General features: G+C 53.0%; 1 protein-coding gene and 1 long non-coding RNA gene across 2 annotated transcripts; one reads left to right on the top strand and one right to left on the bottom strand.

Annotated features, from left to right (window-relative positions):
• Positions 1–391: 391 nt before the first annotated feature.
• MYBPC2 (myosin binding protein C2) lies at positions 392–23,355 on the bottom strand. The gene is made up of 28 exons (XM_032487638.1): positions 23,198–23,355; positions 22,000–22,089; positions 21,374–21,460; positions 21,093–21,241; positions 20,650–20,767; positions 19,858–19,906; positions 19,612–19,671; positions 17,347–17,540; positions 16,952–17,084; positions 15,344–15,468; positions 15,149–15,254; positions 13,864–14,036; positions 12,134–12,299; positions 11,091–11,197; positions 10,796–10,825; positions 10,467–10,606; positions 9,166–9,325; positions 8,972–9,076; positions 8,072–8,260; positions 7,497–7,631; positions 5,758–5,925; positions 5,512–5,600; positions 5,214–5,409; positions 4,833–4,972; positions 3,654–3,813; positions 3,355–3,491; positions 1,832–2,018; positions 392–514 (listed from the first exon to the last, which is right to left on the bottom strand). Exons 1-28 carry the CDS (start codon positions 23,214–23,216, stop codon positions 504–506), a joined length of 3,423 nt encoding a protein of 1,140 aa, XP_032343529.1. The 5' UTR covers positions 23,217–23,355; the 3' UTR covers positions 392–503.
• LOC116666045 lies at positions 9,953–12,124 on the top strand. Its single transcript, XR_004322899.1, has 3 exons — positions 9,953–10,018; positions 11,430–11,492; positions 11,914–12,124. It is a non-coding gene; the product is annotated as an uncharacterized LOC116666045 (long non-coding RNA).
• Positions 23,356–24,209: the final 854 nt, after the last annotated feature.

Here is a 24,209-nt window from a genome sequence, read left to right on the forward strand (position 1 = left end):
CCCGATTCATCATGTCTGGCTGCTCCCGCCACCACCGAGACCCAGTGTTGACTCCTGGCTACCTCCCTAGAGTAAGCTTCCTAGGCTGGCCTTTGGTTCATCTTTGCCTGCAGCTGACCTGCCTCCTCCCAGCTCGTAGGAGCTAGTCTAAAGAGGGCTGCTGTCCACAAAGTCTTGGGTTCATCTTGGGTTGTAGTTTCCATGGCAACATGGTAGCCTCACTGAAGTAGCTATCCAAGACCGCGGCCCCAGTGTGGTCGGGTTTTATCAAGGTAGCCGTATCGCGGTTGCCATTCCAACTTGGCTGTCCCCATCACCCACCCACCCCAGGTGACTAAGCCCTACAGGACTAGGAAGGCGGTGCCACAGACCCAAGAAGTACAGACACGTGCAAGTCTAAGGCAAGACTATTATCTCTGATAACTCCAGAAAGGGAAACGTGTTCGGGGAAGTCCAGGTTAGGACTTAGCAGCCAGTCATCTTGGCCGGTGAGAGAGAGAACTTCAATGTGGCACTGTAGGGAAAAGAGGAAAGGGTGGTAAACATGCCTGTGCCCCTGGTCCCCGCCCCTCTGTTGGCTGGACTCATTTGACCAGCAGGGGGAGCAAGTTTTCCCTTCACCACCCAGCTCTGCACTGGGTCAACTCCACTTAACTGCGCCCTTAATTCCTATAGTTCTAAACCCCAAACCGGGACGTTCTGATTTCTTAGCAGCTGCTGGTGACAAGCAGTCACTGGAATCCTAAAGCAGGGATATTTCTGAGCATATTCAATAGTCGATAAAGGGGACAACAGAACCTTAGGAACTGGATCAGCCTGGAAGAGCAGTGCTGTAGAATGACGGGAAGTGCAGGAAGTGCTTGGAAAGTGGTATCTCTGGGCCCTTTGCTAGAGGACTGCAGTCACTTCTGTCTGCTGGGCTGTCATCAGAGCCAGGGGGAGCCACAGCCGGGGAGGGTCCTCTGGAAGCCCATATTAATATCAGCCGCCCCTGAGGGACCCTCCCTACCAAGTCTTGGTGGGTGAATGTTTGATGGACTGAAGCCCAAGGTGGAGGAGGCAAGGAAGAGCATGCTGGCTACAGGGAACAGCATGTGCAAGGTCCCAGGGGCCAGAGAAAGCACAGCCAGTTTGTCCAATCGCCAACAGCTCAGTATGGCTGGAAAACGGAGGGAGAGGGCCGGAGGTGGATGGGTGACAGATGCAGGACCATGACCCCCAGGCTAAGGAGCTCTGGGGTTGCTGGGGACCCCAGGGAGGGCTGTGAATAGGTCAACTCGGGATATGGAGCTCCCACTAGTGCCTTGTGGGGGGTGCACTGGAGAGAGAGACTGGAGGCCAGGAGGCTGGGAGAGAATTCAGGAGGAAGAGGATAAATGAGGTTGGGGCTGTGGGGCAGAGAGGCAGGGACAGGAGGGATGGAGCTTGGGGACAGGCTGTGGAGGAGGGTGACATTTTCCCAGGTTCCCACAGCCCCCCATCCTCTGCCACCCCCACGCTGGTTTCAATGCTGTGTCCACACATCTCCCCACATAGTCCTAGGTGCACTGAAGCCTTAACGATCCTTTGCTAAGCTGTTCTCACCCTCATTCACCTCTTCTTTGTCCTTCAGCTCCTTGGGAAAACCTCGGACTCAGGTTCTCCCCTCCGCCATCCCTACAAGACCCTGTGCTGCCTTCACTCCCCACACATCCCTGTTGGGGTCTGAATCAGCTTCCCAATCATAATCCTAGTCTGACTAGGCTCCATTCTCAGCACTGCTCAGCCCAGGCCTCTGGGGAGCTTTGTAAAGGTTAGCCAGGCAAAGCACTGGGGGCCATCCCATCCTCACCTCGGACGTCCAGCTTGCACTCGGCCAGGGCCTCCCCCAGCTCATTTACTGCCCGACATGAGTAAGTCCCCGAGTCAAAGGGGGACGGGCGGCGGATGTTCAGCGTCAGGACCCCCTGGTGGTTGGTCATCAGGAACTTGGGATCTTCACCAATTTCCATCTTGTTCTTCATCCAGATCACCTTCGGCTGTTGAAAGGAGTGAGAGAGGAAGCCACATTATAGAGGGTTCCCTGGGCAATGGCAAGATGGGCCTTGAGAGACAGATGTGGGTTCTCCTTTTGGCTGTGCCCCCTCCTACTTGTGGCTGGATGATCTTAGGCAAGTCACTTCCCCTCTCTGACCCTCAGTCTCCTCTTCTAAAGAAGAAGCGCTTACTCCCTGTGGTGGCCCACAGGGCCCTTCATGATTTGGTCCCATTACTCCTCTGCCCTCACTTCCCACCCTGTCCCTACCTCTGTTCCAACCACACAGGCTGCCTCACTGTTCCTCAAACAGACCAGACAGGTTCCCACCTCAGGACCTTGGCACTGACTGTTCCCTGTTCCAATACTGCTCTTCCCTCCTCTTTCACCTAATCAGCACCTGCCTGTCTTTCAGGTCTCAGTTCACCTGTCACTTCCCACCCCAGCCGCTAGGCTGGAACAGGAACACCTACATGACTGTCTGCATTTGTCTAACACACTCACCACCCTTTATAATTTTATAGTCATTTGTGTGAGTTTGGATTAATGGCAGTCTCCCCCAACCCACAGAATCTCCTCATCCAATTCACCAGCACACAGAAAGCCTCTGAAAATGTGTGTTGAAAGTATGAATGAATGAATGAATGACATAACTAAGAAAATGGAGCAAATGAATGAATGGAGTAAATGAACAGATTGGTAGGTGAATAAAGGAGTGGAATGAATGAACAGGTGGAGTTAATGAATAAAGTGGTAGAAAGCGATGGAGGAGGGGAAGTAAAGAACCCCTACAGAGGGGGTATGCCTTTGGGAGCTGAAGCTAAAAACTAGAGTTAGATCAGAAGTCGGCAAAAGGGGCCTGCGGGGGCCAGGTAATCAATATTTTAGGCTTTGCGGGGCCTGTGGGCTCTGGGCCACGGATAGCACACAAAACGGAGTGCATGGCCACATTCCAATAAAATCTTATTTAGAGAAACTGGTGGCGGATGGATTTGGCCCAAGGGCTGTAGTTACCAACCCCTGGTCTAGGTGAGTCCTTGAAGTTCAAGGTGTGTCCATATTCCCAGAGAGCAGAATAGAAACCGGATGGGACAGGAAAGATGCCTGGAAGCCTTGGTGGTTTAGACCCCCTCCCCACCAAAGATTTCTGGTTTTGAGGGAAGTTGGATTGTAATAGTGACTTAGAGAGATGGAAAGTGTTAAAATTGAGCAAATCCCATGAGCAGAAGAAAGAGAACTTGGGGAGGAAGAGCCAGTGTGGCGGGGAGGAGAGGGGGCTTCACCTTGGTGAAGATTTCCCTTCAGGGTTACACACAGACATGCGTGCACACACATGGCACCTTTGGGTGGCCTCTGACAGCACAGTAGAGAGCGGCTGCGTAGCCAGCCACGACCACCCGGTCAAGTAGAGGGGTCAGGAACTTGGGAGGCGATCTGAAGTCATGCTCCTTGTACTCAGGAGTTTTGAAGGTGATACCTGGGGGAAGGCAGATACACTTGTAAGGTGACTGATCCTGGCTCTGGACAGCCTCTCCAACTTTGAGTCCGGGGAGAAGGATGGTCAGAGGAATTAAGTTCAAAACCCAGTCGCGAGAGAGAGGGGACTGGCCCCGTGGTGGGGGAGGGGGGGCGGCCATACCTGTCTTGAGGATCTTGGCCGTGTTCTTGGAGACACCAGGTAAGTCACTGAGCCCACAGACGTTCTCAGTGTAAACTCGGAAATAGTACTCGTTGCCCACAATGAGGTCGGACACGGTGCAGGAGGTGTGCCGGCTGTGTTCGTAGACGTTGAACCACTCCTAGTGGGGGGAATGGGGAGGGACCGAAAGAGTCAGGGACACAGAACCAAGAAGGGCCGGGGGGTGGGGGGGGGTTAGGAAAGCACATCCAAGAGGGTGCCTAGCTCACAAAAGCCCCCATTCCCAGCAGCGCTGGGAAGGTAGGAATCACCCAGTAGTCTGTCAGCGGGTGAAAGGAGAAACAAAACATGGCACAGTCCAACCATGGACTAGTACTCAGCTGTGAAAAGGAAGGAAGCTCAGATACCTGCTTCAATGTGGGTGATCCTAGAAAACATGTTCCTGAGTGAAAGAAACCAGACACACACACACTGTGTAATTGTGTCCATATGAAATGTCCAGAATGGGCAAATCCACAGCCAGGAAGCAGATGGATGGTTGCCAGAGGCTGGGTGGGCAGGAATGGGGAGTGACTGCTTCATGGGCATGGGATCTCCTTTTGAGGTGATGCAAATATCTTGGAACAAAATAGAGACGGTGGTTTCAAAACACTGGGATAGGGTGGGGGAGGGTATAGCTCAGTGGTAGAATGCATGCTTAGCATGCACGAGGTCCTGGGTTCAATCTCCAATGCCTCCATTAAAAGTAAATAAATAGAATAAACTCAATTAACGGCCCCCCAAACACACACACACACAAAAATCACTGGGATGGTACTAAATGCCACCACCTTAAAATGGTTAATACTAAATTTCATTATGTGAATTTTACCTCAATTAAAAAAAAAAGAACAAGGCAAATAAAACAATTTTTAAAAAGAAAAAATTTAAAAACAAAACAAAACAGTTTAAATTTTTACAAAATAAAAATTTTAAACAAGTTTAAAAAAAGAACAGGAAAACCTATTACACATCAAATGTCAATCAAAAGTCTTCCTTCCCAGCCCTGGCCCACTCTCCAATCTCTCCGGGCCTCAGTTGCCCCAAGCTGGGAAATGGGAACAACACACCTGCTCTGACCATCCCGCCAGCTCTTCTCCCCTCAGTCTTAACCCACGCCGGGCCCCTCCAGTCTCTCACCATGGTTTTCTTGTCGGCTTTCTGGACAAAATACCCGGTGATCTCACTGTTGCCGTCATCCCTGGGGGGCTGCCACTGCACCAGCGCGTTAGTACCCCACACCTCCTTCACCATCACGTTCTCGGGCGGCCCTGCCTTTTCTGGAAGTGCGGGGTCTTTGTAAGTCAGCCTAAGCCTAAATGTCGGCTCCCCACCTTCTCCCGCACCCCCATCACCTTGGATCTCTCTCAGGCCGTTTCCCCACTCCCTTTTAGTCACCTTTTGCGCCACTCCCACCTCATACCCTCCCGGGTCCCAATCTCTCCACTTCCCTCCTTATTCGTCATCCTCCCCTCCCCATCACCTCCTCCTCCGTCCCCTCCTGGCCCCGCGGGCACACACCCACGACCCGGATGCGGATGGTGGCCGTGTCCTTCATGTTCTCGATCTGCACGCTGAGCTCGTACTCCCCGGAGTCAGAGCGGGCCGCCTCGCGCACGAAGAACACGGTGTCGAAGTCGCTGGTGCGCACGTGCACGCGGGAGGTGTCTATGGGTGCCCCGCCCTTCGTCCACACCACCTGGGGCCGAGGCTTTCCCTGCGCAGGGGCAGCGCGGAGTTGGCCGGAGTGGTGAGCCCAGGGTCTCTCCCGCAGGAGCTGACCCCTTCCCCCTGAGCCCCTGACCCCAGCTCGACGCACCTGGAAGGGGATGACGACGTTGAGATGCTCCCCCACTTTGCGGACGTAAGTCTCGCGGAGGTGGCGGGGCAGCCGGATCTTGGGTTGCTCTGAGGGCACAAACGCAGCGAGGGGCTCAGCTCCGGGCTAGGGGACACTCGGGCAGGGTCAGAGAGACCAGTGGCTAGGAGGTTGTCGGGGTAGGCCCTAATGATGACACCAACTTGGTCTTTAGGAGAGCAGGGTTGGGGGTCAGGAGTGGCTCACCCACAATCTCCCGGATGGTGACCGGCTGCGTCAGGGTGGCTGGCGCGCTGCGCCCTGCAATGTTGACCCCAACCACGCGGAAAGTGATTTTCGCTCCAGTGGGAAGATTCTTGACTGTGAAGCCACAGCGCTCGACGGGTTCCGTGTTAGCAGGGATCCACTCGTCAGCTAGGAGAGAGAAGCGAGGCTGGGCACACTCCTTTAAGATGTTCCTAGGAGACCCTCAACTCGTTGACCCTTCCCTTCCATGCCTTGGGCCCCACTGTACTGAATAACTGCAGCTGACATTTCTTGAGCATTTATTATGACCAGGTTCAAGCTAATTAATGTTATCACCTTAATTCCTGCCTCCACCTCATGTTATCCCCATTTTAGAGATGAGGAAACTGAGGCTCAGAGAGGATAAGGAATTGGGGGTGGTAGTTAGAGGCAGCTCCTCGGACTGCCTGCCTCTGTGACAGGTGCCTTTCCATCTTGGTTTTATTGCCATGGGTTGGTGAACCAATGTGGGTCAGACCACCAATCAGCAGGGTGAACGCTAACAAAAGTAGGTTCTGAAACGCAGATTGGGACGGGTTAGGGCAAGGGAATGGGGTAAAGAGAGCTGGGGAGAAAGAGGGGAGAAACTGATGTGAGTCCAGCCATCCATCACTGAAATGCATTATTGAATGCAATCATCACTGTATCCTATCAAGATGGGAACTGTCTTCACCATTTTTAGATAGAAAAACTGAGGCTCAGAGACTTGCCCAACGTCACTGCACTAACAAGTGTAGGGACAGGATTGGAACCCACATCTGTCTGACTTAAGGCCAGGGATATGGTGTCAAGATGATCTCATCTGTCTCTCCAGTGAGGGGACCATGTCAGAGGTATCCCCAGAGCTGGGGCACCATGCCTGGCGGGGAGTCAGTGCTTGATACGGGTTAGTTCAGTGGAGGCTGGAGAGGAGAATGTGTGGAAATCTGTATGAGTGGATGGATGGGTGCATGCGTGGATAGATGGATGGACGGACAGATGGAGAGACAACAGATAGTTAGATGGTTGGATGGTCATATAGGTAAATGGATGGACAGAAAGAAGGGAGGCAGAGAGGGAAGAAAGTGGTGAAGAGGTAGCTATATGAACGGAAAAAATATTACTGGATGGATGGAAAGTTAGAGGATCCAAAAAAATTTCAGATGGATATAAAGATGGTTGGATGGATGACTGAGTGGACAAGTGGAAGGAAAGGAAGGAGGGAAGGAAGGGAAGGAGGGATAGAAGGCAGGAAGAGAGAAATAAAAGGGGGAAAATAAGGAAGGGAAAAAGGAAGGAAAGATGCAAAGGATGGATGGATGGATGGATGGATGGATGCATGGATAGATGGAAGATTGGTTGGATGGGTAGATGAATGGATAAATGGAGAGAACAGGGGAACAGGGAATATAGGTAGTCAATAAATACTTGGATGGAAGGACAGCTGGATGGATGAAAATGTACTGCTGTATGGAGGATGGGTGCAGGACAGGGAAGAAGGGAGTGAGGAAGGAGAGAGGAAGGGAGAGAGGACAAGCTGGTCACTGGGGTCCTGGCTTGACCCAGCCCATCCCAGGGATTCATGCAAACACAGACATATGAGTAGCCCACTGCACCAGAGATCTGTCTCTGCCCTGCCCTGTTTGCAGTCTCCGGACTGGACACCCACTGCAGGTCTGTGCGAGCCACTGCCCCCCACCAGCCCCGACAGGGTGACTCACAGCCCTCCAGGCAGTACTCCACCAGGTACCCATCGATGCCACCTGCCCCAATCCTATCTGGGGGCCGCCACCTGAGGGTGGTGGTGGTGTCTGTCACATCCTCCACGGTCAGGTGCAAAGGTTCACTTGTGGGTGCTGTAAGAATTCAGGGAAAAGGGAGGAGGGGTAAGTGAGGAGTCAGGGGTCAGAATTGGACTCACTGGTCAGGAAAGGGATCAGTATGGTGGGTCAGAGGTCAGTGAGCAAGGATGTAGCATTAAAATAAGGTATCAAGGGAGTGAGGTCTCCAAGGGCAGTGATGGGTGTTAGTGTGGGAGGTCAGAGGTCAATGACATATTTGGGAGACAGCACAGAGTCTAGGATCATAGGGGTTGGTGGCTGATATACTGGGTCAAGAAGAGGTCAGGAAGGGGAGGTGGGGCTGGGGGTCAAGGTGTTGGCTTGCTGGATGAGAGGGGACAGAAGTCAGCAGAGACAGTGGGGTCAAAGGCCAGGGTGGAGGGTCAGAGAACAGTGACAGACAGGACATGGGTCGGAGGTGGACGAGGGCTTGGTGAGGGTGCAGAGGACATCACCAATAGGCATGAATGGCTTGGTGTTGACGCTGGGCTGGGAGACCCCGATGGCATTGACAGCAAAGACCCGCATCTCGTAAAGGACACCCTCGATCATATTGGTGGACTCATAGGTCATCTCCGTGAAGACCTCGAAGTTCAGCTTCATCCAGCGCTGAGAACCCTTCTTCTTCCGCTCCAGGAGGTACCCTGGAGGCCCCCCAAGCAGAGAGAAGTGGGCAGTCACAAGGAGGCCTGGGGTCTCACATCAGCTGGGGCAGTCAGGGACACATCAAAAGGTCACATGACCAGAGAGGTCCAAGACCATGAATCTTGGGTTGATCTCAGTGTCACAGAGCAGTCAGAAGTCATCCATTATGGGGTCAGGGATCAAGAAGGGCCACAGGTCATGAACCAGGGAGTCAGAGGTCACAGAAAATCCTAGGCTCGGGGGAGGGTTGAGGTCAGTGGTGGAGTGCGTGTTTGACATGCATGAGGTCCTGGGTTCAATCTCTAGTACCTCCACTAAAATATATATATATAAATAAATAAACCTAATTACCTTCCCCCAACAAAAAATAAATTTTATTTAATTTTTAAAAAGACAAAAAAAGGGTGGGGAATAGCTCAGTGGTAGAGCTGTACTTAGCATGTACAAGGTCCTGGGTTCAACCCCCAGTTCCTCCATTAAAAGCAAAAAAAGAAAAGAAAATCCTAGGCTGTTAGCCAAAGTGAGGATTCCCATGTCGATGGGGAGTAAAGGACGATGAGGAAGGCAAAAGGGATTGTGGGATGTTGAAGACGGAAAACCAGGTCTCAGAGGGTGGTCACTACGGATGCTAAGGACTCTTGGAGGTCAGGGAGACATTAGGACACAGGGGAGGTCAGAGGTCACAGGGGCTCCGGCACACAAGCACTCACCGGTGACCGGCCGGCCCCCGTCATACTTGGGTGGCTCCCAGGCAAGGACGGCCCAATCCTCTCCAACCGATGTGACACGTACAGCCTCCGGGGGGTCTGGTACATCTGGGGGGGACATGGAGGATGGTCAGAGGACCCCTCCCGGCCTCAGAGAAGCACCCCCGGCTCAGCCCCCCTCGGTTCCCTCTGCTCACCCACAACCCGCAAGAAGATGGAGGCCACATCCTCGCCGGCGGGGTTGGTGACCTTGATGGTATAGCGGCCCTCATCGGCTCTCTCCGCGCTCTCGATCACGAAGCTGCTGATGTCCTTCCGCTGCTCGATGCGGACCCTGCCCTCGGAGCCCGAGAACACCTGGACACAGCCACCAGACGGCCTTGCTCTCCCTCTCTCCAGACCCAGATGGGCCTCTGCCCCTCCCTGCTCAACATTCTCCAGGGGTCCCCCCATGACCACACAACACTCAGGCAAGGGACCTAGCATAAGAGGACCTGCTGGGTCTGCATCCAGCCTCATCATCTCTCCCTACCACCCTCCTTGCCCTCCAAACACCACCCTTCATTACAAACACCAGGCTGTCTCATCCCTGAGAGTTTGCAAAGCTGTTCCCCAGGGCATGCGATACCCTGACCCACTTCTCCATCTGCTCTACCATGACCCAGCCTTTAGAACCCACCCAGAAGTCACCTCTTCGGAAAGCACTCTTACACGCCCTCAGCTGCAAGTGAGAGCCCATCCCCTGGATTCTCATAGCTTCTGGTACCTCCCTTTTGCTTAGCCCCAATCACCCTGGACTGTGACTGTTTAGGCACGTGTTTGCCTCTCTCCAAAAGTGAAGGCTCCAGGAAGGCAGGGGCTGCGTCTGATTCATGGTTGTATCCTCAGTGCCTATGCACGGAGCCTGGCATGGAGGAAACCTCAGGGGGTGTTTGCTGAGTGAAGGAATGAATGAAGACTGAGTCAAGTCTATCCGTTTTACAGAAGAGGATACTGAAGCCCAGAGGAGAGAAGAAAAATTGAACTGTCCCAGGGCCTGGAACATACAAGGTGAAAATACTTGTTGAATGGATGGATGGATGGATGGATGGATGGATGGATAGATGGGTGGATGGATGGGTAAGTGGATTGATTCATGGATAAATGGACAGATGGATTAATTACTGGATGAATCAATTAACCAACCCATTAACTGATGAATAGAAAGATGGTGAGATGAATGAGTTGATGGATGGCTAGACTGATTGATGAATTAATGGATCAATGGATTAATGGATGGATGGATGGATGGAACACCCATCATGTGCTAGGCCAGTACCATGTGATAAGCAAATATAATCTCCAACCTTCAAAACAACCTTCTGAAGAAGGAATCATACTCCTCATTTTACAGACAATGAAACTAAACTGAAGCACAGAGAGGGAAACCACTTTGCCTAAAGTCACCCAACAGAGCTGAGAGACAGAAGTCAGGGCACAGGGGAAGCCCCCCGCATACCTCATCCTCCTTCATCCAGGTGGCAACAGGAGGAGGCTCCCCTGTGATGGACACGTCCATCCTCAGCTTGTTTCCAGCCACGACCACAATTGAATTTTCAGAGGTCTTCCCTGAGCAGTCCAGGTGGATCTTTGGTGGCTCTGGTGGCAGAGGCGAGATTCTAGGGAACTTGGGAGTGGGCAGTTGGGCCTTCCCAATCCCCTCCAGAGGATCTCCTGAGAATCTGGGTTCCAATGGCTATAGAAAACTAAGATCCAGGCCCCAGCCCCTCCGCCCTCAGACCCAGGAGTCCGGGCCCCCAGCTTACCACAGCAGCCCCTGGTCCTTACCTTGCTTGGGCACGTACTCCACCTTGATTTCTGGAGGACAAAGACTAGATGGTTAGGTCTAAATCCATGGGGCCCCTTTTCCCACTTTCACAGCCCGGAAGCAGAGAGGAGGGCCTGGCATCACCCTGGAAACTGAGGGGTTGGGGGTAGACTCAGGCCCATGACTGTCCCGCCTCCCACAAGCACCTGCTATCCTCCCCAGCATACAGTTAGGAAAGCTTAATCCTAAAGGGAGACATCCGGGCCCTGGGGTCTGGGAGGGTGGGTGCTATGGCCCCTGGGGGAAAAGCCTCACCCAGGAAGTTGAGCTTGGCCGAGAGGGACAGGGCATAGCCATCAGGCACAAATGTGTAGTCTCCTTCATCCTCAGGGTGGACATCATCAATCACCAGCTTGTGACACCTAAGGAGATGGCGAGGGGACAGAGGGCAGAGGGCAGGCCAGGTCACCATGGGGGCCACCACAAAGAAACACGCTCTGCAATGCCATCCATGTGCTCATGATCACCATTTTTATTTTGGGCTTTGGAATGCTAGGACCTGGATTCAAGTCCCCCTCTGCCCCTTCCTAGCTGTGTGACCTTGGGCAAGTCACTTAACCTCTCTGTGTCCCTGTTTCTTCCTCTGTAAAATAGGGGTAATCATCACGCTGTACAAGAGGGTTGCTGTGAAGCATTTAGAAAACTCCCTGGCATGTGGTAAGTGCCCTGTAAGCATCAAGATTGGTTCTCACCATTACCAAAGCCACCAGCAGGCAGGGTCCTTGCACAGAACCCAGAAAAAGCCTATATTCTGCCAAGAGCTAGTGTCAGGAAACCCACCAGGGCACGACATTCTGTTAGCGTCCTGGTGGCTCTGTGCATTCTGCTGATCACCAGGTGTTTATCTCATGCGTCCACCTGCTACCTTTTGAATTCCAGCCCCCTGTTTCCCTAACGAGATACCCTCCCCATCATAGTTGGCCACAGGTTCCCCTCTCTGTAGCCATGCCCCTTGCAAGGAACACCTTGCAGCCTGTGACTTCCTTTGTCCCATAGAATACAGTGGAAACAACACTGGGACAGTGCCCAGCCCAGCCTTCAGAGGCCCCATTTGCTTCTGCTCTCTTTCGGGCCCCAGCATCTGCCCCGTGAATATGCCAGGACCAGCCTCCCAGGAGATGAGACATCCCATGGACCAGAGCAGAGGCAGCCCAGTTGTCCCAGCCGAGGTCCTGACAGAGCCCAGGAAGATGGCCATCTGAGATCAGCCAGGCTTCCACCAACCCTCAGGCTCATGATTACATAAAGCCATGGTCTTTCCAACTGCAAAGTCTGTGGGCCACCTCCGCCGTCCGTACCTCCCCACGTGGGAGATGGTGATCCTTTTGCTGGGCCGCACCTCGACCCCATTCTTGTACCACTTGCCCGTGACCTTCTCATCAGACACCTCACACTTGAACACCGCCTGTTCCGAGGCCTTCACCGTCAGATCTGCAATGCCCTGCAGGACCTCCAGCTGTTTCTCTGAATGGGGAGGGAAGGAGATGGAGCCATCAAACTCCAGTGAGTCCACAAAGATTGGCAAACACCCACTGTGGGCCAAGCATTGTTCCAGGCACCGGGGATCTGGCTGTGAACAGCCCAGAAACAACCTGCTGGCCTCATGGAGCTCACATTTGAGTGGGGAGACAGACGGTGAAAGGAGAAACACAAAAATGTATAAGAGGAGGGAGCGATGAGGCCAAGGGAAGGCAGGGACCAGTCCATGGGAGGCTGGAAGTTCCCCAAGGAGAGGGCATGTCATGTGCAAAGGCCCTGCAGAGGAAAGCAGGTTTGTTGCTCTGGGAAACAGCAAGCTGGCCCATGCAGTGAGCGAGGCAGCCTTGATAGGAGGTGACACAGGCAGAGACAGACCTTATGGGCCAAGGAGAGGACTTTGCGTTGGCTCTGAGTGAGGCAGAAGCCACTAGTGGGTGTTGGGAGGAGGGCTGGGATCTGACTTACATGTTTTTTCTTAATTTTTATTTTTTAAGTAAAACAATGCACTTGCATGGCTTTAAAATAAAATGATAAGAGGATGTAGACACAGAGGGGGAAATCTCTCACCCACACTCCCAATCACAAAGATCAAGATCCCTTTTTCTAAGGTAAAATCCAGCTAGCTCACAGCCAAAAAAGCCAATATGTACATACATTTTCTTTCTTTCTTCCTTCCTTTCCTCCTCCCTCTTTTCCCTGCTATACAAATAGTGGCATATTTGTTTTTTCATCTAACAATATACCTTGGAAATGCTTCCAAATCAGTAAATTTAAAATTGTCCTTCTTGAGGGGAGGGTATAGCTCAGTGGTAGAGCATGTGCTTAACATACATGAGTTCCTGGATTCAATTCCCAGTACCTCCAGTAAAAAAAAATTTAAATAACTAAATAAATAAACTTAATAACCTACCCCCCAGAAAAAAAAATTTTTTAATTGCTTTAATTGTCCTTTTTATGGCTACATATGGATATATAATATCATAATTTACCTGGCCCATCAGTGACTCAGCCCTTTTTTTTTTTTTTTACTTTTTATATTTAAAGAATTATAGACTCACAGGAGTTTGCAAAAATAGCACCTAGAGTCCCACATACCCTTAACCCAGCTTCCCCCAATGGTGACATCTTATGTAACTATAGTCTGATAGCCAAACTAGGAAATTGACAGGGGTCCAGTACTGTGCACTAGACTACAGCAGGTGTCCAGTTTCACCATCTGACTATCTTACGAGGATCAGTCTGGCTGGTGTAAGGGGCCGGGGGCACAGATGTAGAAACAGAACAAGCAGTGATGAGACTACAGAAATAGTCCAGGCACCAGGGGATGGAGATCTGGGCCAGGAGAGGGCAATGGTGGTGGGGAGAAGTGATCAGATTCAGGATAGCCTTTGAAAGTGGAGCCGCCAGGATTTGCTGGTGAATTGAACGTAAGGTACGAGGCCAAGAGAGGAGTCAGGGACAACTCCCAAGATCTGGGGCCCAGGGAGCTTTAAGCCGCAAGGATAAGCATGTGCAGTGAGGCCTCTCACCCCACCGGGAGGCCCCGTACCTTCCACAATGAGCTCGGCCTCACACTGGCCGCCATTAGTCATGACCTGGTAGTGACCCTTATCCTCCAGGGTGACTTCTGAGTAGATGAGAATGTGGCGCTTCCCGTCCTTCTTGAAGCGGTATTGGGACTTGAAGGAATCCTCCCGCGTCATTTCCACGCCATCTTTCATCCTGGTTGGAAGGAACATGAAGGGAGACGTGAGGAGCCTGCTTAGCTCTGAGTCTGGATGTCAGACATGAGTCAGGGGCCAGACAGACAGTCCTGAGCAGGAATCAGGGGTCAGAAGGGAGATTATGAGAGGGAGGAGAGATAAAGGTTGACAGAGGCGTCTGGAGTGGCTGGGTCACAGGTGGGGGTCAGGGGAGAAAAAGAGGAGGAAGAGGTCACAGGCTACAGATTTCAATTGGGAGTAAATGGACACAAAAAGGGGTCACAGGAAGGGGTCAGAGAGTGGAGGAAGTTCAGGGTCACAGAGAGATGTCAAATATTGTGCCCTCTATAAATGGTGCTTCCCTGCCTGCGGCACTCTTCCCACCTCACTTCTACCTGTTCATCATTCAAATCTCAACTCAATCGTCACCTCCTCCAGGAAGCCTTCCCTGACCTCCTGAGTCCGTCTTCTATTAAAAAGCTGCTGCAGCATCAGTTATTGCTCCTCTGAAACACTTGTCAAAACAGAAGTTTCACATTTATTTGTGTGGTGACTTGATTAATGTCTGTCTGCAACACACACACACACACACACACACACACACACCAGCAATTTGCCAGATCATAAATTCCACAAGGACAGGTGCCATGTTATTCTCCCCATTTTATCTCCAATACATAGAAGAGTGCCACCACACAACAGGTGCTCAATAAATACTTGTTGGATGGGCGAATAGATGTAGGAATGGGCAAGTGGATGGGTAGATAGGTGAGTGGATGGATGGATGAATCAATGGGATGGATGAGGGGATGGATGGATGGATGGATGGGGGATGGAGGGATACATGAGTAAATCAAAGAATGGATAATTGGTTGAATGGATGAATAAATAACTTAATGAATAAGAAATAGCAGAGATCAGGAAAAAGATCTGGAAGAGGATGGGATGGGTAGAGGTCAGAAATTTCAGAAAGAGATCATGCATGAAGATCAGAATTTATAGAGAAAGGCTGAGGTCTCCTGGTAACTATTAGGTAAAGGTCTGAAATCTTCAAGAGAGGTCTTAAAGATCAGGGCTGAGGCAAAGAAGCTGCGGGCATCTGTGTGGAGATCAGAGGTAAGAGTCACTTACCACATGACTTGGGCACCCTCCTCTGACACCTCCACTGACATTTCCACTCGGTCACCCACAAACACCTGCTGGTCCTCGAGGGGTGTGATAATCAAGACTGGAGGTTCTGTAGGGCACAGGGAGACAGGAGGTCAGTAGTTTCAGGACCCCCTCCAGACCCCCACTCCCAAGCTTACGCCCAGATCCCGGCCTCACCTCTGACAAAGAGCTCAGTGAAACACTTCTCATCCTTGACGACAACTTCATAAGCAGCATCGTCTGCCAATGTGCACTTGTTGATGGTGAGAATTCGCTTCTTACCAACATTCTCAAACACATACCTGGTACAAAAACCTCAGCTCAATACAGGGCATGGAAGAGATCTTGCACCCACCCACCAGTTCTCAGGACAAGTCACTCCATACCAGAGCCAGACTGTGTAGGCGGGGATAGATGGTCTAATTTCTAGTATTTAAATAACCACAGTGGAAATGCGAACTGTCCATCTATAGCCATTCTCTTCTATTTAGCAGTGGTACCCACCTAAAGGACTACATTTCCCAGCCTCCTTTGCAGCTGGGATGGCTGCACCACTGAGCTTGGACTGACAGAAGGGGAGCAGATGTGATGTGCACAAAATGCTAGGTCATCTCCAATGTTGAGATGCTTGTTCTAGACTTGTCTCCTTCCCTCTTCCTGTCCGATAGACACAGATGTGCCCATGACCCAACATGGTCAATCATGCAAAGGAGGACAGTGCCACAAGAAAACGGTGTAGCCAAAAATGTGGAGCCTGGCTCCCCAAAAAATCTCTAAGAGGAGAGCTACCCACCAGCCTCAATCCTGAGAAATACCCCTCTTTTTTTGTTGTTGAGATTCTTTTATTTTTGTTTTGTTTTGTTTTGTTTTGTTTTTTGGGTAGGGGGCGGAATTAGGTTTACTTATTAATGGCAGTACTGGTGATTGAACCCAGGACGGTGCATGCTAAGCATGTGCTCTACCACTGAGCTATACTGTTCCCTCACCCTTTTTTTAAATTCACTTTTTTTTGGCTGAGGGGGAGGTAATTAGGTTTATCTATCTGTCTATCTGTCTATCTATCTATCTATCTATTTATATTATCTTAACGGAGGTACTGGGGATTGAACCCAGGACCTCGTGCATGCTAAGCATATACCCTCCCACTGAATTATACCCTCCCCTCACATACCACTAATCCCGAACAGCTTCCTGTGTTAGTATGTATTTTAGATTATCTTTTTTAGTGACCGCCCAGCACCTTAGTACGGAATTGTATATTTTGATTGTTTTCCATTTTTTGCTGCAAATGCTCCAGTGAACACCCTTGCAGCTACATATGCATAACCATGGTAACGCCATTATGGTAAATGCCTAGAATTGCATAGTCTAAAGGCTTTTTTTAATACACTGACCTTTCAGCAATTTGCCAATTTACATTCCCACCAGCAGCACTTGTAGACCTATTTCCCTAGGTCTTCTCTAGCACTAGGTTTTATCATTTTGTAAAGTCTTTGCCCACTTGGGGAACAGAAAGACTGCTGTTTTGATTTGTGTTATTATTATTGACGTTGCTGTTGTTTACAAGGTTGAATGTGCACTTCACAGTGTATGGGCCGTTTGGGTTTCTTCTAACTGAATTCCTGTTCTCCATTTATCTATTTTTCCCTCCCGAGGTATTTGCATTTTCATACGGGTGAGGGAGTGTCCTTTCTGGGTTACGAGTGAACGGCCTTACTTCACTCTCTCCGGGACTCATATCCCCTCCAACTGCGGACTGCCCTCCCCCAACACCCACACACATACTTGCTACTTGGTTTGATCTCCTGGCCGTTCTTGAACCACTTGAGGGGGAGGTCTGGATCGCTGATCTCTACCACCAACTTGATCTTGTTGCCCTTGTCCACCTGGTAGGCTGGATCCAGCTTCTTTGTGAAGGCTGGGGTTAGAGGGATGCAAGGTGGGGTGAAGCTGAAGGGTTCTCACTGCCCTGAGCTGCCAAGTCTCCCTCCCCAGACCACGGGCTCTCAAAAGTCAAGGTCAGAAAGCTTCCTATGAACTTGGAGGCCCCTGAGAACAGGGCTCTCTATTATTCCTCAGATTGGGACCTCCAGAAGATAGATCCAGGGTCCAAACATCAGACATGCATGATGATGGGGTCCCTACGGGCAGAGACCATCTCCCCTCAGACCGGCGCTGACCTGCGCTCTTCTTGACCTCAACCTTGGCCTTCTTGAGCCGCTTCAGCATGCCCCGGAGGTCAGTGATGCCATACTGGAAAGCGATTCTCTCGTACTCGCTCTTCTTTGCTCCTTTCAGGAGCTCCCAAATCTCAGGCGGGATGCCGAGGTCATCGTCATCTTTTTTCTTTTTCTTCTCCTCTTCAACCACCTGCCTGCAGGTGGGGAGAGCAGGCCGGGGCCACCAGGGAGTGAGGAGGTGGTCTCCCTCTCTGCCTTCTCAACCCACTTGCTGTGGTCCTTTCTCTGAGTCTGTTTTCCCTTAACCATCACCCCAGCCTCCTCCCTGGCCTTCTGCCCTCCATCCCATCTCTTCCCCTCCAGTCCGTTCCCCAGATGGCCCCAGAGGGAGATTTCTGACCTCCACATCAGATGCCATTCCTTTCCTGCTCAGAACTCTTCCGTGGCTCCCCACTGCCCTCAGGAGGAAACCCCAGCAGCTCAGCCTGGATATCACAAGCCCACCCACCATCCCTTCACCACTCCCGCAAGTATCAAACCACACTACTTGCCTTTTCCTGAACACTCTGGGCACTCTCCTGCCTCCCAACCTCTGCCCAAAATGTTTTCCTGCCTAAATGACCTCTCTCCACCTTCTCTTCATCCTACAAGAACTAGTGCCAAAGCTCCCTCCTCCTTGAGGCACTCCTTGTGCTCTCAGGCAATGAGTTGCCCTCACTCTGGGCTCACACAAGGCCCTTGTGGGACCTTCTCTCTGAACACACTAAATAGTCTTGGTCTGTGTCTGTGTATGTTGGACCAGACCCATATTCCCAAGGCAGTGAGCAACTCAATGTCACGGAACCAGTCAAACATCTCTCTGTCCCCTGATCTCAGCTCAGGGCCTGGTAGGTCTCAGAAGATGTTTGATGACTGAGAGAGTGAATGGATCTCTGGAAAGAAGGAAGGAAGGGAAGGGAACAAAAGAAGGCTAGATGAGTGGAGAAGGGTAGATAGAATCTGAGGACATGTGACTATCTGGACTGATTGACGTACAGAGCATTAGGTGGAGAACTGATAAATGGGTGGAGGGGTCGATGGATGGCTAGGCTGATGGATGAATGGGTCAGTGGGTAAGTGGGTTGGTAGGGGATGGGTGGCATTAAGATAGGTGGGAGGGTTGATGGAGGATGGCTGGGAAGACAGCTGGCTGGGTAAAGAAAAACAGGTGAATCTATTAGTAAATGGGGTTGTCGAGGCTTTGATAATGGGCATAGATGAGTGGTAGAAAGTTGGATAGGTGGACAGCAGATACTGAATAACTGGACGAGCATAATGGTGAACAATTTGAAAGTGCTGATATCCAATCACTTTTTGCCCACAGAATAGCAATTTCATACAGATCGCTCTAACAGCTCTCTGGGTAGATGGGTGCGTCATTGAGGTGAACAGTTGATACAGAAATGCCTGTCTAGATGGCTAGGTGGGTGAGTGTATAGGTGGGTGGGATGCTGGACTCAGCTGGGAAAGAGATGCGGGTGCAGATGGATACACAAGTGGGAGGGTGGATGCATGGTAGACAAATAGGTGGTGGAAAGGTGAATTGGTGAGTACCTCAGTAGGTGGGGAAGCAGATGATGGAGTAGGTAGGTGAAGGATGAATGAATGGGTTAATGAATGGATGGCTGAGTGTAATGGCGGATGCGTGGGTAGACAGGTGGAAAGAAGGTGAGTAAATGAATGGATATGTAGGCAGATGGATAGACAATGGGCAGATAGGTGAATGGGTGGATTCGTAGATGGATAAATATGTAGCTGGTTGAATGAACTGATGAGTGAACAGACTGATGGGTGGGTGGGTGAATTAGCAGATGGATAAATAGGTGGCTGGTTGGGTGGATGGATGAGTGGACAAACTGGTGGGTGGGTGGGGGGACAAGTGGATGGACGGTTGGGTGGGTGAACAGGTGGATGAGTAGGTGAATTGGAGCCTGAGTGGACAGGAAAGTGGATGTGAGAATGATGGGTTAAAGAGAGGGAGGTAGGAGAACTGATGGGCAGATGGTTGGCTGGGTGGGGTTATGGGTGGGGGGGTGTGGATGAATGGGTGGATGGGTGGATGGATGGATGGACAGGTGGCTGGGTGGGCGGGGATGAGTAGATAGAGGGGTGGTGGAGTCCCAGGATGGCAGTGGGAAAGCAACGGGGGCAGGGGGACCACACCCACCATCCTTTTCCTCCTTGAGCCCCCATCTCCCCTCTCCACGCCAGGCAGGGTGGGCTTACCTCTTCTTCAACAGGCTGCTGAAATCCAGCTCACCCGCAGTATCTGACTTCCCTTCGCCCCTGTAGCCAGTGAGAGAGGGTGTGAACCCCACTGAGATCCTGACCCTCAGACTCACCCTGGGTTCCCACTCCTTGCCTTCCCTGATCCTCCCTTCTCCCACAGCTCCCCCTCCCAAGGGAGACCGTCCCATGGTCCCTGGCACCAGGACATACCCCCACCCCTCCCCAGGGTCCAAGGTCACTTACGAACGCTTGAAGCTTTCTAGAGTCTGCCCAGCTGAGTCCTGACGGGGCGCTGGGGAGAGGCGATGGGGGAAGGGAAGGTGAGCTGGAGGCAAGACTTGATCTAAGACCAACCATGCCCTTCCTGGCCTGCACAACTTTCCCCAGACCCCTTTCCCCTCCATCTCTTGGACCAGCACACCCTCTCACTGGGACCTGGACATCCTCTACTTCTAGACTCATTTCCCTGGCGGCCATGCACCACCCTCAGCAGCCTATACGCCCTCACTCCTGGACCCACTGGCCCTTTTCCCCAGGCCTACACAGCCTCATTCCCTTGCCATCCATATTTAAGCCCACACACATTCTGGGCTGCAGACCCTCAAAACCCGTACGCCCTCAGGGCTCCATACACCAAATCCATGTACCCTCTCAATAATCCCGTATACCCTCACCCTAAACCTGTACATCCTTCCTCTCTAAAACCTGAGACATACCCTCCCTCCCTGAACCCTTAGTGCCCCTTGCTCAGATCTGTTCACTGTGCCCTGGAATCTGCATAACTCACCCCCCAAGCCTCATAAGCACACCCTACATCCCTGGACTCTTTCACCCCCAAATCTACACCTCCTCATGCTCTAAACCTGTAGACTGTCTCCCCAGTTTTGAATACCCTGACCCCTGCAACTGTGCTCCACCCTCCAAACACTTGTGCCTGCCTCACCCCCACATCTGTTCACTTTCCCAACACCTGACTGGCATATCCATCCCCCTACACCAGACCCAAACCCTTTGCCCCCACCCCCACCAGCGCACCCTCTACATCGATGTTGAAGGCACAGCTGTCACAGACGTCCTTGGCTTTGACCTCGAGGCGGTAATCCCCACGGTCCCCCAGTACCACCTTCCCAATGTGCAGCTCCAAAGTGTACACCTGGGGACCGGGCCAGGGGTGTGGGTGTATACGACCGCCCCCCAGTGCCACCCCACATCCCCCAGAGCCCACTGCACAGCTCTCTCTCTCAGTCCTCACCACCCCCACAGGAGGGGCCACCTGTCTCTTCCTGTACCTGGACAGTCATGATCCCGGAGGGCCCGCTTCCTTGACCCCGAGGCTTCTCTGGACATGCACATGCTGCGCCCAAGTGCACCCCACCCTAACCCATTATCCTCTCCTGCCCAGCACAACCTCTATGAAGCAGCCCCACGTGACCTCCAGCCCTGGCCCGCATGCCCTTGCACCCCGGCAGGGTCCTCACATTGCTGGCAGAGTCGTGGGTCTCCTTGAAGGAGAATCGGGCCCCGCTCTTGCTGCCCAGTTCCAGCCACTTTCCCTTGAACCACTTGATGGTAGGTTTGGCCGGCAGCTCTTTCCCATTCACCTTGGCCACGATCGTTGCTTCCTTTCCTGGGGGGGGTGGGGGGGTGGGAGGCGGTGGCTGGGCGGGACATCAGACTCTGCAGAGAGGACTGGGGCTGGGAGCCCCCAGGCCCCTCCTCCCCCAGATCCCCACCCTCTCCTCCCCCAGGTGCCACTCACCATTCTCCACCGACACAGAGTCTGGCTTCTTCAGGAAAATGCCTGTGGGCTCCTCGGCAGTGGGAGACTGGTCCTCAGGCGGGGCTTCTGCTCAGGAGACAGGATGAGGGGGTCTGAGACAGGCCAGAGAGGGGGCAGCAGGCCACTCTGGGAGCGGGGTTTTAAGCTAATGGGGGCGGGTCTTTAAGCTTTAGCTTCTGCTCAGAAACCAAAGACCATGGGGGCAAAGCGGTTTTTCCTGACCTGGAAAAGACCATGCATCACTCAAGCCTTGGCCAGGCTCCCCCACCCCATCGGGCCTCAGTTTCTTCATCTGTGAACTGGACGGTCTTAAATGGAGCTTTAGGGTGGGAGAGGTGTCAGGATGGACTGGGGCATCCAGAGCTGTGCAAGACTCAGTGATGAACCAGCTGGTCGTTGGGGGTACAAAGGTCAGGCTGAGGGGCTGGGCTCTGTCCTGGAGGCGCTGAGGAGCCGTGGAGGGTTGTGAGCAAGGGAGGGCAGGTCAGCTCTGAAACTATGGGGAGGAAGAACTAAAGGATAGAGAGCAGGGAGGGTGCAGAGATGCGGGGGAGCCTGGGAGATGAGGCGCCAGGTTCTGCCCAGCCTGCCGGAACCCGTCTCACCTTTAGGGGGTTCTGTAGGAGCCTTTTGTTGGGGGGCTTCCTTGGGAGCTGGTTTGGTGGCATCTTTGCCTGCGGGGGCCTTTTTGGTCTCTATGAGGGAGGAGATGTTCACAGTTGAGCACGCGCTTGGCGCTCCCCTCTTCCAGAACCCAGCAATGCAGGCCCCCAGGCCCCTCCTCCTTCAGAACCTGGAGTCCAGCCGTCCAGGTGTAAATTTATCTCTAATCCGAGAGTCTGGGCGATCAGATTTCTCCTTGCCCAGGCGGGCCATGCCTCATCCACTGGGGCCACCAAGCCTTGACCTTTTAGGACTTGCCGGTATAATTAGCTCTTCCCCTGGGCTGGAAACTGGACACTTCACGCTGACCACAGCATCTTTTCGCCGGCCCTGCCTGCTGGCGCCTGGCCTGCCGGGGCCCCAGCTACAGCTAGGGTCTGTACCCCCATCCCTCAGCCTGATTGGCCTGGGGCCAGCAGATGGGACACACCAGAAACAGGGGTCCTCCCCAGGGGGCTTGTGCCTCTTCTGCTCACTTCTGCATAGAGAGAAAACCCCATCCCTGTATAAAGAAATACCCCCAAGTCCAATTCAAAGAAGGGCCCCAAAACTGCACCTAAAGAAAGGCTATTCAGCCTCTGTATGAAGGTCCCCTAATTCCTACAAGGGAAAGCCCCAATTCCCATTGAAAGGAGGTCCCCTTGTCCTTTTAAAGAGAAGAGCTCTCCCCAACATGGAGACAGGAACTGCTAATATCTGTACACATGAGGGTCTCATTCGCCTACAGGGAAAGACCACAATCCTCACTCAGAAATGACCCCAATCTCTTCCCAGAAGACTCCCCCAAATGTAGAGGACCCCAATCACCCTGCAAAGACTCCCCAAGTCTGCATATAGAGACCTCTCACCCCTATCAAAAAAAGGAACTCAAATCCACAATGAGACATTCTCCATCTGCACCCGGAGATAAGCTCCCAACTCCCTGCAGAGAAAGGAACCCACCTCCTCCTCCAGACAGGGAAGGAGGGAACCCCCTCACCCAACACAGGTATGGGACCCTCCTAACCCACCAAGGAAGGGAGCCCCTCCCCACACAGCGAAGGCACCCCGTTCTCCCAACCCCTTGGAGGGAGGAGCCCCCAGTCTCCATTCAGAAAAGAAGACTGTATCTCCACATAGAGGGGGAGTCCCCACAGCCACCTGGTTTTGCCTCGGGCATGTCCGCGGACCTCCTCCTGTTCCTCTGAACGCAGCTGTGTCCCAACGGGCCCTAGGGCGGACAGGTGGGCCCCCAGGGGGAGCCCTTTAAGGAGTCCAGAGACTCCCAGGAGGCTCCGGGAGGCATCAGACGCCCTCCCAACCCTCCCCTGCCGCCCCACATTCCGCCTGTGTGTTCTAAAGGGCGAGAAATAACAGCTGGACGAAGAGAAATGGCTGAATGCCAGGTCCCCAGGGAGGAGGGGGCTGGGGTTCTGACACCTGGGTCTGAGAGAGGATGCTTAGGAGGTGGGGACTCCCTGGTCTGAGGCAGGGTGCCTGGGGGACTGGACTCCTAGGTACGGGGGCAGAAGGGACCTGGGGTCCAGATTCTTGGTTCCCAGAGAAAGGAGAAGGATGAGGATCTAGACTCCTGGGTCCCAGGAGGAGGGACAGGAAGGGGCGGGGGTCTGAAGTGGGTGAGGGCTCTGAGCCAGAACTCCGGCATGAGGGGTGGGGATGGGGCGGGGGGAAGACAGGGTCTAGAAAGCCATTCTTAGTATCTGCAAGTCAGGAGTTTTCGGGAAACCAGAGCCGGAAGGGAGGGTCCGGTTTCCCAGCGTAGGCAGGACGGCTGCGGGGGAGGGAGGAGGTCTCTGTGCCCACAGGGCACTGAGGATCGGGGACTCCGCAGTCCCACCCTCGGGCTTGGGCGCACCGTAAAGCCTGGCGCCCGGGCCACCTGGGACCCCGTAGTGCCCGCGGCCCCTCCTGGGTCCCCGCCCAGCCGACTCCCCGCGAAGGTTTCCGGAGCCGGCGCGGCGGGCACCGGACGCGGGGGAGGGGGCGGGGGCGGGTGCCCCCTCGGGGGCGGGTGGGAGGCCGGGAAGGCCCTGGAGGGCTGCCCGGACGTTGGCGCCCTTCCCGGCAGGGGGACCTGTGGCTTTCTGAATGGGGGTGGTGGCGGCTGGATGCCGGGGTGAGGCAAGGTGAGGGAGATAAGGAGGGGATTGAG

Source organism: Camelus ferus, chromosome 9, assembly GCF_009834535.1.
Source record: "Camelus ferus isolate YT-003-E chromosome 9, BCGSAC_Cfer_1.0, whole genome shotgun sequence".
Taxonomy (NCBI): Eukaryota; Metazoa; Chordata; class Mammalia; order Artiodactyla; family Camelidae; genus Camelus; species Camelus ferus.

Bases quoted from the DNA above. Each gene is read 5' to 3' on its own strand.
- MYBPC2 (XM_032487638.1), bottom strand. The intron at 11,198-12,133 runs GTACGGACGGCG...CCATCTCCTTAG, and splicing joins ACCATCTCCCACGTGGGGAG to GTGTCACAAGCTGGTGATTG. The intron at 3,492-3,653 runs GTATGGCCGCCC...GCCTTCCCCCAG, and splicing joins GGCCAAGATCCTCAAGACAG to GTATCACCTTCAAAACTCCT.